We start from the raw sequence: 15721 nt of genomic DNA on the forward strand, positions 1-15721 counted from the left end.
TGATCTGGAAGCCTAGAGATTGAAGGTATTGGATGACTCTGTGAGTGGCTTTTAGGCAATTTTGGGAGGTGTCTGACCAAATGAGCCAGTCGTCCAGATAGGCTACTACTTGAATCCCTTGATTTCTGAGTTCCTGAACAGCAACTTCTGCTAACTTTGTGAAGATCCTTGGGGCGATGTTGAACCCGAAAGGCATCACCTTGAAGGAGTAACTTTTGTCCCCTAGGCGGAAGCCTAGATACGGACGGAAGTGTCTCGCTATCGGGACGTGATAATAGGCGTCTGTAAGATCGATAGAGGTGGTGACGGCCCCACGGGGAAGTAAGGTCCGCACCTGCGAGACGGTAAGCATTCGAAACTTGTCGCATTGAATGGACAAGTTGAGAAGGGATAGGTCTAGAATCACTCTTCTCTTGTCCGAATCCTTCTTCGGGACACTGAACAGCCGACCCTGAAACTTCAGGTGTTTCGTTTCTTGTATGGCGTTCTTTTGTAACAGGTCCTGGACAAATTCGACTAGGTCCGGAGTGGAATGTTGATGAAATCTGTTCGGAGGTGGAGGTCCTTGAATCCAACTCCACCCCAGTCCCTTGGAGATGATACTGAAAGCCCAGGGACTGAACCTCCATTTGTTGCGGAAGGCATAAAGCCTCCCCCCTACCCGCTGCACCTCAGTATTGGTTTGAGGAGTTGCCTCCACGTCCGCCTCGGAAGTTCTTTCCCTTGCGAAAGAATCTACCTCTACCTCTGTTCTGGTTTGAACCACGGTGGTAGCCTCTACCTCTGTTATAACTCTGGGAAGAGCCTTGAGCCTCATAAGACTGGTTAAAGGCTGGAGAGGTGGTGGAGGCACCGGGAAGCTGGCTCTTAGGGAGCAGAACGGTGACATAGTCGTCCGATGAAGGAGCCTGAGAGGTGGAAGGCTGTGCAGGAGCAGCAGGAGATGGAGGAAGAGGCTGACGGAAAACAGACGAACTACTCTGCTGTTGCCGGAACTGGGTGGAGGTATACGGGCGGAGCTTCTTCCTACCCCGGGCTTGGTAATTTGCGGGATCATATTTCCGCTTAGGAGTCAAACCCCAACGGGCTTTAAGGCTCTGATTAACCCTAGTAGCCTCTGCCAAGACTTCCTCCACAAGATCCTCAGGGAAAAGATTTGAACCCCAGCAAGAGGACCGGATAAGTTTATTAGGCTCGTGCCTAATAGTCGCCTCAGCCAGGACGTGTTTGCGGCACCTACGTTTAGCAATGGCAAAGTCATATAAGTCGAAATATAACGACTGCAAAGTAGCCTTATTGAGAGACTTAAAGATACTCTCAGTATCATAAGTTAAGGCTATCGACTCCGTAGACGTGGCCAAGTTCAAAGTTCGCCCAACACGTAGGCGGAAATCATACTCCTGTTTAATAAGAGATTCCGGGAGACGGGGAAGCCGTTCACTAAACATAACTGAAGCACAGTCCGCTGTTAGCTTGCCAGAAGTAAAAGTGGTATGGACATTGTCCCAACACTCATTGCCTGAAGGAAGAAGGAGGGAGATCGGATCCACCTCTCGGATGGGAGGCAAGGGCTTCTCCTCCAGAGCATATTGGAAAGCAAGCTCTGCAACCTTATTGACGCATGGAGTCACGGTGTTCTTGTCCATTAAGAACATTGTGAAAGAACTCTTATATAAGGCGTCAACATGGTATTGGTGCAACCAATATCATTCAGAAACCTAGCCCAAACAGATTGGGCTTGTTCTTTTGGGAAAATGACAGTCTCTTTGGGGACCTTATCCAGCCGAACCAGAGCTTCCTCGGTAAGCCTGGCATAACCATGAAATGGAAATGCGAGACCAGGAGGAAAGAATTCAAAATCCTCTAGAGGACGAGTACCAAGACCTTCCAATGTTAACATCCCATCTGAGAATGGGGAATGAAGAGCCATGCGCCAAGGGTTATTCTTGGTAAACGGCGGAAGCTTAGAGGCATCCGGGATGAGAGAGCTTTGAACTCGCTCCGGAGCACCTTGCTCTAATGCCCCAAGTCTCTGACCAATGTTAGAGAACATCGTGTCCATCTTGGCCTGCATTTCCGACACAAACTTAGATTGCATCTCCGACACGATGCGAAGCATGGCTGATTCGGAAAGGCCCGGGCTAGGAGCAGAAGTGGCGGGTTGTACTCCCGGGTCGTGAGACTTAGAGGAGGAGCCGGAAGCCTTAGATGACGGGTTTGTATTAGACTTGGAACTATGGGAAGCCTTATGGGGCTTACGAGCTTTTGGCAAAGTTCTCGATGTAGACTTATCTTTGGGGGGAACCGGGTGTGATCGATGAGACGAATCACGGTCCCCAGAAAAACCATGGAAAGAAGAGAGATCAGATGAAGAAGAAAGAGCGGGGCTGAGGATAGGAATCTCAGCGCCGGTAACACCTGCCTCACTTACCACCCTACCTGCATCCGGATCATCCAACAACATAGGTTCAACGTCCAAGTTCATGGAAGCCACATTGTCTTCCAGATCTCCGGGGGCATCCAACGGATCTTGTTCCTGGTCGATGAATCCCACTATGGTGGCATCAATGTCGGCAATGATGGGTGCCGCAACATGCCAAGCCACATCGGCTGAAGACTTGGCATTAGGGTAAATCATGGCACAGTAGTCTTCAGATAGGACGTAAGGCTGTTTAGATTTCACGTTTCGGGCAAATCCCCCAACCCACACTTTCAGTGTGGCCCGAGCCGCAGTCTTCTGCTCCGGGGATGCCTGAAATAATAGTGGGAATTACAAAAGGGAAGATTCCCGGCGGTCCTTCAAGACCATAGAGATCTTACTAAATAGTGTATGTATACCAAAAAAGGTAAAATAATTAGAAAGGCAACATAGCCAACGGGACTCACCGAATCAGATCCGAGGGTGGTGATGAGGTCAAAACAGACCATACAGTTATCAGGGTGCCAGACCACGATGTCCTCCAGCTGAACTCCGCAGAGGGCGTGCGACCTACATACAGTATGGCCACAAGGCTGATGAAGAACAGCCGCACAAGCCGTCGTCTGACAATGCACCATCTATAAAAAGAATAGTATATGAGAAACTGTAATTCTCTTAAGTAGGGGCGGGTCCGGAGGACCCGGGCCTAAACATAAGTCTAACTTAAGACTAGATCTTAACTGTAATACTCTTAAGTAGGGGCGGGTCCGGAGGACCCGGGCCTAAACATAAGTCTAACTTAAGACTAGAGTATAGCTATCCATTCCGGTCGAGCCGGGATCATAAAGAAGGATGCAACAAAGAATTAAGACACATGGTGTCTGATTTCCCGGAGCGAGGTTAAGCCCCGGGCCGGGAAATAAAAGTACATCCATAAACCAATACATATAGGAACTCCGGGATAGTGATCTGTCATATATAATCATATATAATCATAGGAACTGTTATAAATTAAGAGGGGGGCGGAACTGTAGATAAGAACCGCCAACAGAACCCGGAGGGTTTCGTATAACATAATAAAAGTGTGATAAGTAAATATAAAATAGGGTGCACCGGGATCCTACTCTGTTGACCGGTGGCCAACCCGTCTAGACAGAGACGAAACCGCCGGGACACCCGGAGGACAAAGTCCATAAACACTGAACTACCCCCTCTAAAAGGAGGGAAGGCAACGGTCCCCTAGGGGAGGGGGGGAGAGAAGCCTAGCCACCCACCTAGCGAGAGGGGGAGCTTGGGGGAGGATCACGTGATACGGAGCAGCAGGGCTACCAACTGACGATCCCCAAACACAGATCATACGGAGTAATAAGCACAAATATTCATTATAAAAGTAATAGCGTTGAAAAATATATAAATATACACATAAAAAATTAGGGCAAGGCATGCAACATAATAAATAAATCCCAACGGACAACAACCTGATGGCTTATAAAATAAAATTGCCGCCCAGTAACGAAGGTCGGCAAGCCATCTACGATACGTAACTGATATCGGCCCTAAATATGAACCACAAGGGTTCTAAACGCTAAATAATGAATATCCACAATAAAACATATAAAATTTAAACTAATAATAAAATTAATACACTTAGTAACACCGCGAGTGAAACTAAAAGCTCTCAAAACAGGAGTACCAACTGTAAGCGGAATCGAGCAAGGCCGAGATGATCGAAGAGAATAAACTCCTATAATTTAAATATTAAACGATCTAGATTGCTCAAAACACAGCAAAACATAGCTTGGTACTTAACTTAGACGGTGTCTCCTGGGAAACCGATGAAGAAGCCATAATCCAGTGAAAAATAAGGCAAAACACGAGAGCACAAAAAAGCGGGTTACAACACAGGCGTGCTAAAAAGGAGTTGGGTTCTGAGCGGATGCAGAGTTGGTGGTGCCGAGTGAGGTTGAACGGCTCTCCTCTATTGGGGTCTTTGTCGTGGATGAATCTAAATAGTGCGGGACCTCTGGATTATACGCCCAATTTTATACCGACACCAATAGGTGAGCGAGCTAGTTAACCTAGCACTCCTTTACATTTTTTCTCTGGTATATTTAGCAGTAAATTACCTAAGAATAAGTGCTAATAGGAGCTTATTCACTGGCCGGCACAGGTTCAAGCCCAGAAAACAATTTTTCTTCACCCAAGGGGTTAACTACTGCACTGTAATTGTTAAGTGGATACTCTCCTATTGGTAAGGGTACAAGAGAAACTTTACCTATGGTAAGCAGCTCTTCTAGGAGAAGGACACTCCAAAATCAAACCATTGTTCTCTAGTCATGGGTAGTGCTATAGCCTCTGTACCAGGGCCTTTCACTGTCTTGGATTAAAGTTCTCTTGCTTGAGGGTACACTCGGGCACACTATTCTATCTAATTTCTCTTTCCCTTGTTTTGTTAAAGTTTTTATAGCTTATATTGAAACATTTATTTAGATGTTGTTGCTGTTCTTAAAAATATCTAATTTCTCCTTGTTTCTTTTGCTCACTGAGCTATTTTCCCTCTTGGGGCCCCTGGGCTTATAGCATCCTGCTTTTCCAACTAGGGATGTAGATTAGCAAGTAATAATAATAATAATAATAATAATAATAATAATAATAATAATAATAATAATGATGATAATAATTCCTGCAGATCCGGCTCTAGCTTGTCCTGGGGTTCAGCTTCCGAGGAAAGATCCAAGGAGATCTATTCTTTCTAGTTCTAAGGCATCAGCTGTTGCTGAGCCTTCAGGTTCCTAGCTTACATGAAAGTATTCTCCCTTCTGTTCCTAGTGTTGAAGGTTCTGTACTGGGGCTGGAGATGGCACAGTAAATTCTTCAGCCATGGAAACAGATAAATGAGACTTAGTAAGTAACCCTTGGCGACCCTGTGATGGGTGCGCATTCTGGCCAGAGTCTAATATGCTTAGACAGAAATATACAGATTTGCCATTGGATGACATTAAGTTTCAAAAACCTGGCAGCATTTCCAGATTCGAGATGGAGATTCATCTTGGTTCTAGATTTAACAACCTCTGTCCTGTGTCGCCTTTAAAAGTATTTTTCAGAGATTTATGTCCCTAAAAGGTAGTCTGTTTCAAAATATCCAGACCAACAAATCCCTTTCTACAGGGGCAATCTGTATGTTAATAACATCCTTGATTAAAAGAGCTGGTCTTCTTCTATCCCTGAAACACACAATGTTAGAAAAATGTTATTTTCATTAGTAAAATAAATTTTTGAATATACTTACCCGATGATCATATAGCTGTCAGCTCTGCTGCCCGACAGAAAAACCTACGGGCGGAATACGCCAGCGATCGCTATACAGGTGGGGGTGTACATCAACAGCGCCATCTGTCAAGTAGGTACTCAAGTACTCGATGTCAACATAGAACCAATTTTCTCCTCTGTCCACTGGGTCTCTATTGGGGAGGAAGGGTGGGTCCTTTAATTTATGATCATCGGGTAAGTATATTCAAAAATTTATTTTACTAATGAAAATAACATTTTTCAATATTAAACTTACCCGATGATCATATAGCTGATTCACACCCAGGGGGGTGGGTAGAGACCAGCATTACATGTTGACATTATTATGAGCTAAGTATTCCGTATTTCATTTTAGCAGTTATTCAAAATAACAAGCATAAAATAAATAAGTACCTGGTAAGGAAGTCGACTTGAACAATTACTCTGCCTTTTTAAGTACGTCTTCCTTACTGAGCCTCGCGATCCTCATAGGATGCTGAGCGACTCCTAGGAGCTGAAGTATGAAGGTTTGCAACCCATACTAAAGGTCCTCATCAAAACCTCTAATCTAGGCGCTTCTCAAGAAATGACTTTGACCACCCGCCAAATCAAGTAGGATGCGAAAGGCTTCTTAGCCTTCCGGACAACCCAAAAATATTAATAAAACATTTCAAGAGAAAGATTAAAAAGGTTATGGAATTAGGGAATTGTAGTGGTGGAGCCCCCACCACTACTGCACTCGTTGCTACGAATGGTCCCAGAGTGTAGCAGTTCTCGTAAAGAGACTGGACATTCTTAAGATAAAAGACGCGAACACTGATTTGCTTTTCCAATAGGTTGCGTCGAATATACTTTGCAGAGATCTATTTTGTTTAAAGGCCACGGAAGTTGTGACAGCTCTAACTTCGTGTGTCCTTACCTTCAGCCAAGCTTGGTCTTCCTCATTCAGATGGGAATGAGCTTCTCGTATTAACAGTCTGATAAAATAGGATAAAGAATTCTCTGACATAGGCAAAGATGGATTCTTAACTGAACACAATAAAGCTTCAGACGGGCCTCGTAAAGGTTTTTAAAATAGAACTTAAGAGCTCTTACAGGACATAATACTCTTTCTAGTTCATTTCCAACCATACGATAAGTTTGGAATATCGAACGATATTGGTCAAGGCCGAGAAGGCAGCTCGTGTTTGGCTAGAAAATCAAGTTGTAGAACATGTAGCCGTTTCGGATGAGAATCCGATGTTCTTGCTGAAGGCATGAATCTCACTGACTCTTTTAGCTGTGGTCAAGCATATCAGGAAAAGAGTCTTAAAGGTGAGATCTTTCAGGGAGGCTGATTGAAGCGGTTCGAACCTGTCTGACATAAGGAATCTTAGAACCACGTCTAAATTCCAACCAGGTGTAACCAAACGACGCTCCTTCGTGGTCTCAAAAGACTTAAGGAGGTCTTGTAGATCTTTATTGTTGGAAAGATCTAAGCCTCTGTGACGGAAGACTGATGCCAACATGCTTCTGTAACCCTTGATAGTGGGATCGTTCTTTCCTCAGATATAAGAGAAAGTCAGCTATTGAGTTACAGAGGTACTGGTCGAGGATATGGATACTGACTTGCACCAGTTTCGGAAGGTTTCCCACTTCGATTGGTAGATTCTAAGGGTGGATGTTCTCCTTGCTCTAGCAAACGCTCTGGTTGCCTCCTTCGAAAAACCTCTAGCTCTCGAGAGTCTTTCGATAGTCTGAAGGCAGTCAGACGAAGAGCGTGGAGGCCTTGGAGTACCTTCTTTACGCGTGGCAGACGTAGCAGGTCCACCCTTAGGGGAAGTGTTCTGGGAACGTCTACTAGCCATCGAAGTACCTCGGTGAGTTATTCTCTCGCGGGCCAGAGGGAAGCAACTAGCGTCAACTTTGTTCCTTCGTGAGAGGCGAACTTCTGCAGTACCTTGTTGACAATCTAGAATGGAGGGAATGCATATAGATCTAGATGTGACCAATCTAGTAGAAAGGCATCTATATGAACTACTGCTGGGTCCGGGATAGGTGAGCAAAGTATTGGGAGCCTCTTGGTCATCGAGGTTGCGAAGAGATCTATGGTTGGCTGGCCCCAGGTGGCCCAAAGTCTCTTGCATACATCCTTGTGGAGGGTCCAATCTGTTGGAATTATTTGTCCCTTCCTACTGAGACAATCTGCTATGACATTCAAGTTGCCTTGGATGAACCTCGTTACTAGTGAAAAGTCTAGACCTGTTGAACAGGTGAGGAGGTCTCTTGCGAACTCGTACCATGTCAGAGAGTAGGTCCCTCCTTGCTTGGAGATGTACGTCAAAGCAGGGTGTTGTCCGTGTTCACCTCCACCACTTTGCCTTGAAGGAGAGACCTGAAGCTTTTCCAGGTCAGACGTACTGCCAGTAGCTTCTTGCAGTTGAAATGCATTGTCCTTTGACTCGAGTTCCATAATCCCGAGCATTCCCTACCGCCTAATGTCGCACCCCAGCCTACGTCCGATGCGTCCGAGAAGAGAACGTGGTTGGGAGTCTGAACAGTCAGGGGAAGACCCTTTCAAAGGTTGATAAAGTCCTTTCACCAAGTCAGACCAGACTTTATCTTTCCGGAAACCGGGATCGAGACCGCTTCTAGCGTCTTGTCCTTTTCCAGTGAAAAGCTAGATGATACAGAAGAGGACGGAGGTGTAGTCTTCCAAGTGACACAAATTGAACCACGGATGACAGTGTCCTAACCAGACTCATCCACAGCCTGACAGGGCAGCGTTCCTTCTTCAGCATCTTCTGGATGGATACCAGGGCTGGGGGTTGATCGTCTCGTTCAGCAATGTCCTCATCAGAGGGTTCCTCATCCGAAACTGATGAGGAAACGGCAACGGAGTGGGCAACGTCTGACTCGCTGAATCCGGTCACACTGGTGGATGCGTGACGGATCCGGACACAATATCATGGTACTGCTGCACAGTCTGTGAACTGTCAACCATGGGGACGCGAGGAAGTACAGCGTCAACCCGAAACTGTCTAGACTGTCTGGGTTGTGCAGTCAACCCCCTACCGGGTTGCTGAGGTTGCCGCACTGCGTCACAACAAGTCACCTTTGCTGGTTGTTGAACGTCTTCCTAGTGACACACTGAACGTCCACAACCACCTCCGAGAGTCGCTTAACGTCAACGTGCGACTGGCAACCCACACTGGGTCGCATCGGTGGAGGAACCACCTCAACTGGCGGACGCGAGTAGGATACCTCAGCGTCAACAGGGCGCACAACCAACCGGTAGGAAGGTTGTTGGCCAGAAGGTTCTTCTCCGTAAAAAATCCTCTATCAAGGACACAAGCTTGGACTGCATGTCTTGCAGCAAAGCCCATTAGGGTCTATGGGAGCAGGTGTGGCAACAGACGGGGTTAGCGACTGAAGCGGAACCATTTACCATCCCTGGAAGCCTTGTTATGCTTTAATTAAAGTCCATAGGAGGCTAAGCAGCTTAAGGCTCCTCTCCAAATGACAGAGTCCTCAAAGGAATATCAGTAGGAGGGAGAACAGCACTTTCTCATCTACAGGAACCATGTCCGAGAAAAGCTAGGTTATCTCAGTGAGGGTCTCACTGGTGCATAAGCCGCAGACCAGAAGGCAACGTTATGTAACTGCTTGACAGTCTGTGAACTGTCAAAAACTGAACTGTCAACCACAACAGGTGCGTGAGGACATACAGCACTGGTGCATTAGCAGCAGACCAGAAGGCAACGTTATGTAACTGCCTGACAGTCTGTGAACTGTCAAAAAACTGAACTGTCAACCACAACAGGTGCGTGAGGACATACAGCACTGGTGCATTAGTAGCAGACCAGAAGGCAACGTCATGTAACTGCTTGACAGTCTGTGAACTGGCAACAACCAAAGCTGTGTGGGGAAGCCTCAACTCCTGACTGACTAGTCTGCTGCGGGCGAGTGGCGGTAACCACAGTGGGTTGCGGAGGCTGACACACCGTGTCAAAACACGGCAGCTTGTGGTAGCTCACGCACGGCAACGGAGTGCTCCGTGTGTCTGTGGGAGTCAGCATGCGTCTGGCAGGGTCGACTGCGCATGGGTGGAGGAGCTCTCACAACAAGAGTGTGGGAGCAGGCAGCCGCAGCGTCTGCTGGGCGCACAACCGTGGCAGGTTGTAGGCAAACGGGTGCATCGTCAACCTTCTCCGCAGTCGGAGAGTGGGAGCAGGCAACAACCAAAGCGGAGTGGTGGTGCGTGGTGGGGACTGCCGTGGGTTGCGGAAACTAACGCATCGCGTCAAAACACGGCAGCTTGACTCCACCTTCCCACTGCTGATGCGGTAGCTCACGCATGTCAACGGAGGGTGCCGCACGTCGGCTAACGTCAACATGCGTCTGGCAGGGTCGACTGCGCATCGGAGGTGGAGCTCTCCGCAGCCGGAGTGTGGGAGCAGGCAGCCTCAGCGTGAGCTGGGCGCACAACCGTGGCAGGTTGTAGGCTAACGGGAGCAGTGTCAACCTTCTCCGCACGAAACTCCTGCATAACCGCAGCTAACTGAGTCTGCATAGACTGCAGTAAAGACCACTTAGGGTCTACAAAAACGGCAACAGACGGAGCTACTGTCCGTTGTGACTGAGGGTCTAAAACAGCTGGTGCGGCAACAGACGGAGTTACTGCCTGTTGCGGTACCACCTTGCCTCTCTTGGGAGGTGTGCAGTCGTCGGATGACTGCAGCGAGTCCGAACTGACCCAGTGGCTACACCTGGGCCGTTGGACTTGCGCGGAAGGGACCGACTTGCACTTAAAAAGCTGCGAGATGTGGTCCATGGTTTCTTACGAGAAACCTCTTCCGCAGACGAGGAATAAATGGGCTCTCTCGTCTTTGTGTGGGTGGGGCGATCTTGGGTAGATACGCCCGAAACCACGGAGGGAAAAACGTCTGTTCGTTGATCAAGGCCTGTGGAACCCATAAGTCGTTCGACATTACTTCTCCCCTGGGCTTGGGAGCTTGTAAGAGGTCCCGGACTAGGTGAACGACTGGCACGAACAGACGAACCCTCGGACGCAACACTGTAACACTTTGCGCATATCACTTTATCACTTTGATTTTCTGTTTTGCACTTATCTCACTGAAATCGAAACTTTAACTGATTTCTACCTGAAACACGCAATCCTATCCTTCATTAAAAGGTAGTAATTGCGAAAACAGTCGTACAATGCAACAGAAAACATAAATAAAGATAAAGAATTCAGTGGTTGGAAAAGAGACTAAACACTAGATCAAATAAACTACGTTTACAATCTCTCACCGCACATAGCCTGGGAACAAGAATAAAACCCTAGAAACGTTTTACCTTCTTCCCCTACAGCGACTAGGGAGGAGAGTAAAAAACGAGAACAACGTTACCAGCTTGAACGAAACGTTTATTCTCCTCTCTCTCCCTCCGTCTCTATCTCTCTCTCTCTTTCTCTCTTGATTTCGCACCTGAGAGAAGAGCCCAATTATATATCGTTAAAACATGTTATTTGCTAAAGGAAAAAACTGAAAGGTTTTCCAAATAAAAAGTTCCTTTAATTTAGAATTTAAACCATTTAAGCTAAGAAAGAATGAACGAAACGCCAGAATCGGTTTACTCTTACTGCAAAGTGAAACCGTGATACACTCTCTCTCTATCGTAACGATAGAGCGCATGTTGAACGTCCTGAACGTCAACAACTGCGTAGACTAAAAACTAAACGTTAGTTCATCTTTGAAAACAGTACGAGACTATCAAAGAAATTCTTTCATAAAACATTAAAATTTAAAAAGTATTAAATTCTTTAAAGGTTAAATACGATATAACGGGCTCAATGTTAATTAACTTCGGTTCCAAGTTAGGACCGCCTACTATCAGGAAAGGGCGCATATAAACAAACATAAAAATTTATTGTTATATGTTTATAAAAAATGGAAAGTTAATCGAAGAGGCCTATAAAGGCGGAGAGATATAAAATATATAGATCTATAACGTGTTAAGCAAAATTACCAAAAACCTAAACACACTTCCGTCTAAGGGAAGGGTCGGCCATTTAAAAGTGAAAGAGAGTCCATACTCTCTTCGTCACCATAATTAAATCTATCCAAAACGAGTTCAAGTTTTGAAATGAAGATAAAACCCCTGCATAGCGAAAGCTCAAAACTGGAATAGTGTACTTCACCAAATCGTTGTGAAAACAAATCCAGTTAGTAACAGCGTATTTAGTAGGTCTTGCCAGTGGCACGACAGAGAGAAAATTGGTTCTATGTTGACATCGAGTACTTGAGTACCTACTTGACAGATGGCGCTGTTGATGTACACCCCCACCTGTATAGCGATCGCTGGCGTATTCCGCCCGTAGGTTTTTCTGTCGGGCAGCAGAGCTGACAGCTATATGATCATCGGGTAAGTTTAATATTGAAAAATAACTTTTAACCAGTACTTTCCTCTAACATGGAATTTCTGGACATCCAGAGTTTTATAGGATGGTTTGGGCATAGAGTGTTTATTAAACACCACCTAAACCAAATACAAGCAGTACCAACATTCATGTGTGCCATTCATGACACATGCAGGAAGGACCAAATCAGGTGGGTCCTTCAGAAGAAACAGAATAATGGAAGGTTGGGCAGCCAGTAGTATTCAATCATTCTTATGAGCTAAGAGTCAGACTGGTTAATTTTTTTCCTTTCCCTAGGATGATGATCACTGGTTGCAGGTTGTGCTTGGTTGAAGGCCGCCATGCCTGGTTGGACACGAGTCTACTGATTCATACTCTGGTCCTTAGTCCCTGGTGACCACATAACACTTTAACCTTCAAAAAGGAGTTTTGAAAGAAAAATTTATTTTGGGGGAGGTGCTGTGTGGTCTCAAAAAACCCTCCCACTTCCTTAGTCTCATGCAGGCAAGCAGAGTGCATTTATTTTGGCTCAATCAAGAATGGTGGTTATCATAAATAAGTAAAGGTTCTAACTTTAGAAATTGGTTATTATGGTGAAGATGGGTTGATTTTGAACCTAAGTCTTGTTTTGTTTTGATTCTGAAACATAAGTTCAAATCCAGGCCAGGGTAAAAGCACTTACGTATGGATTTATATATGGATATATATTCTCAAGGGAGAAGGAATTCAGCATTAAAAACTTTTTGTGGCTAAATATTTGAAAGAATGATAGTTAAGTGTGTTACTAACAAAACTACCATATTATACATAGACTGTATAACAAAAGATCATAACTTATACTAATTGAAAGTACTCCAACCTCAACATAACACAAACATGCTGGAACTTTATCATATGATGTAACAATCTCTAGTAAAACAGAATTAAAGTGAATCTTTAGAACTTAGAACTTAGAACACGATGATATTATTTTAAACAAATGTGTTATTGAATATCAATCGTCTTTACAAAATTTTGCATAAAAATATTATGGCAAGGTACTTAATTCCAGAAACAAACATCCTTATTGGATCTTGCGGGCTGGCAGCGTTTTATTTTTTCCAGATACGGTTTGTGTCTTGGCTTGTAATAATGATGATGATGATGATAATAATAATAATGATTTAAGGTTTTTCTTTCCTTAAAATACATTTTAATACAATTTCTTATACTTTACAACTGGCAACTGGTTAAGAAGACCTTCAATGTCACATTTGAGTTCATCAAACTTCTGTCATACATCCTTTGCTACAAGTTTACCACCAACCTTAAGCAACTTGGGTAACGGCTGAAATATATAGAATCCTGACTATCTATTAATCTAGAGATCCAGACCTCGATGGAAAGATATATTTTGCAAATAGATATTTACTAAAAGATGATATATATATATATAACTTTAATGATAAATAAATTACTTTGAAAATGCTTTGATAGTGGTGTAAACGAGAGTACTCATACCTATGTAAAAGTAATATAAAAAAGAAATCATATTATTTGATAATTGTAAAAAGGATACACCAGGGATGAAAAACATGAAACCCCTTGTTCGCCAAAACTACTTATGCACCACTTGGCTGTTAAGCATTGTTATAGAGTTAGTAAAAGACAAAGATGATAAGCATATATACTATATAATGATAGTGTAATTGCTAATGATGGGATTAACATTTGATGTCTCGTGGCACAAGAATGTTCATCGAGTGTATGAAAAACTAACAGATGCTCATATCATAAACAAATGCTTAAAAGGGTTTGGCCTAAATCTGAATGAATCATTATTATTATTACTTGCTAAGCTACAACCCTAGTTGGAAAAGCAGGATGCTATATGCCCAGGGGCTCTAACAGGCAAAATAGCCCAGTGAGGAAAGGAAAAATCAAATATTTTAAGAACAGTAACAGCATTAAAGTAAACATTTCCTATGTAAATTATAAAAACTTTAACAAAACAAGAGGAAGAGAAATAAAATAGGGGCCCGAGTGACCCCTCAAGAAAGAGAACTCTAACCCAAGACAGTGGAAGATCCTGGTACAGAGTCTATGGCACTACCCAAGACTAGAGAACAATGGTTTGATTTTGGAGTGTCCTCTTAGCACAGCTGCTTACTATAGTTACAGAGTATCTTCTACCCTTAGCAAGAGGAAAGTGGCAACTGAACAATGACATGCAATACAATCAACAAGTGACATACAACTACAAAGCCAGCCATTTGTTATGTAAACTCAATATTGAAACAAGATCGGATATGAAAAGTTATTCCCCGGTACAAAAGATGCTGCTTCCTCCGATGCCTTAGATGACCACGGAGGTAGCAGCAGTAGGGGATTCAGCATTATGAAGCTTCATCTGTGGTGGATAATGGGGGAGGGTGGGCTGTGGCACCCAAGCAGTACCAGCTGAACTCGGTTGAGTCCCTTGTTAGGCTGGGAGGAACGTAGAGAGTAGAGGTCCCCTTTTTTGTTTTTGTTTCATTTGTTGATGTCGGCTACCCCCCAAAATTGGGGGAAGTGCCTTGGTATATGTATGTACAAAAGATGAAGGCATACAAGAAAAAAATAAATAGACGTCTAATGTATTTTAACATCCTACAGAAACCCTTCATTTTCTCAAAATGTAAACTATCCACCTTAAAATTGGAGCTGTCATTATCATTCGAGCTATAAACTTCCTTTCACTGTCAATGAAAGACATGAAAGGCTTTACTGGGACTCTATTTGAATTTATAATTATTACTTCATTTATTCATTTGAAATTTTGTGTAAAAATATTTGTGGCTGGGATTTTGTCACTGGTTTGCAAAATTTAGTCATATAGGTAAAGTAAGCTAACCTCCATTTACATGAGAAAAATTATTAATTTTAAATTGGTGGGTGTTACATACATTCAATCTCGTGATCATTGCTAAGACTTTAACATATAAATGATAATGGTCTTACCTTTATCCTCAGGTTCTGTTGTCGTCAAACTGACTGATCGTCTGGAAATGTTTTCTTTTTCTTGAAGAGCTGTTAACAGACTTAAAATCATTGGGGTTCCACAGCAAGCTTCTGCCTCCTTTGACAAGAATGCCTTAATGTTATCACATTCATGGCGATTGAGGTACTGGGACTGAAATTTTCAAAACTACAATTAAAGTACTGTATTCAGAGTTCAACAATACATACAAAAACATCACCAGCGATAAAATATAACCATCAATTTTTGTATCACTTACATACACTAAAATATGAGTCTATACTGTATAATAAACGTAAAACTGTTTACTAAAAAAAATCCTGTTATTTTGTGAAAGAAAATTCTATCATCGTGAGATGATGAACTACCTTGATGATAAAAGGGCATTTATAGACATTCATGTGCTTAACCTTATAAAATTGTAAGTTATGTTGAATAATTTTCAAGGACGTTCATGTTTAAAAATCAAAATTTACCTCTGTGATCTGGTTAAAGTACTACTTATCAATATCCACCAAATGTATAATTGGCAATTACATTTTGTCAAAATAGACAATTAGTAACTAGGTGATTTCACAAGAAATACTTTTAGTTTCCAATGTTTATATCATGT

General features: G+C 43.6%; 1 protein-coding gene across 1 annotated transcript in view; it reads right to left on the reverse strand.

The window, feature by feature from the left end:
- The window catches only part of LOC137619727 (RWD domain-containing protein 3-like), a 52611-nt gene extending 37328 nt beyond the window's left edge, over positions 1 to 15283 (reverse strand). The window contains exon 1 of the mRNA XM_068350028.1: positions 15090 to 15283. Within this exon, the coding sequence (XP_068206129.1) occupies positions 15090 to 15180 (91 nt within the window). The 5' untranslated portion in view covers positions 15181 to 15283. The remainder of the gene's footprint in view (positions 1 to 15089) is intronic.
- Positions 15284 to 15721: the final 438 nt, after the last annotated feature.

Source organism: Palaemon carinicauda, chromosome 26 (assembly GCF_036898095.1).
Source record: "Palaemon carinicauda isolate YSFRI2023 chromosome 26, ASM3689809v2, whole genome shotgun sequence".
In the NCBI taxonomy this organism is placed as follows: Eukaryota; Metazoa; Arthropoda; class Malacostraca; order Decapoda; family Palaemonidae; genus Palaemon; species Palaemon carinicauda.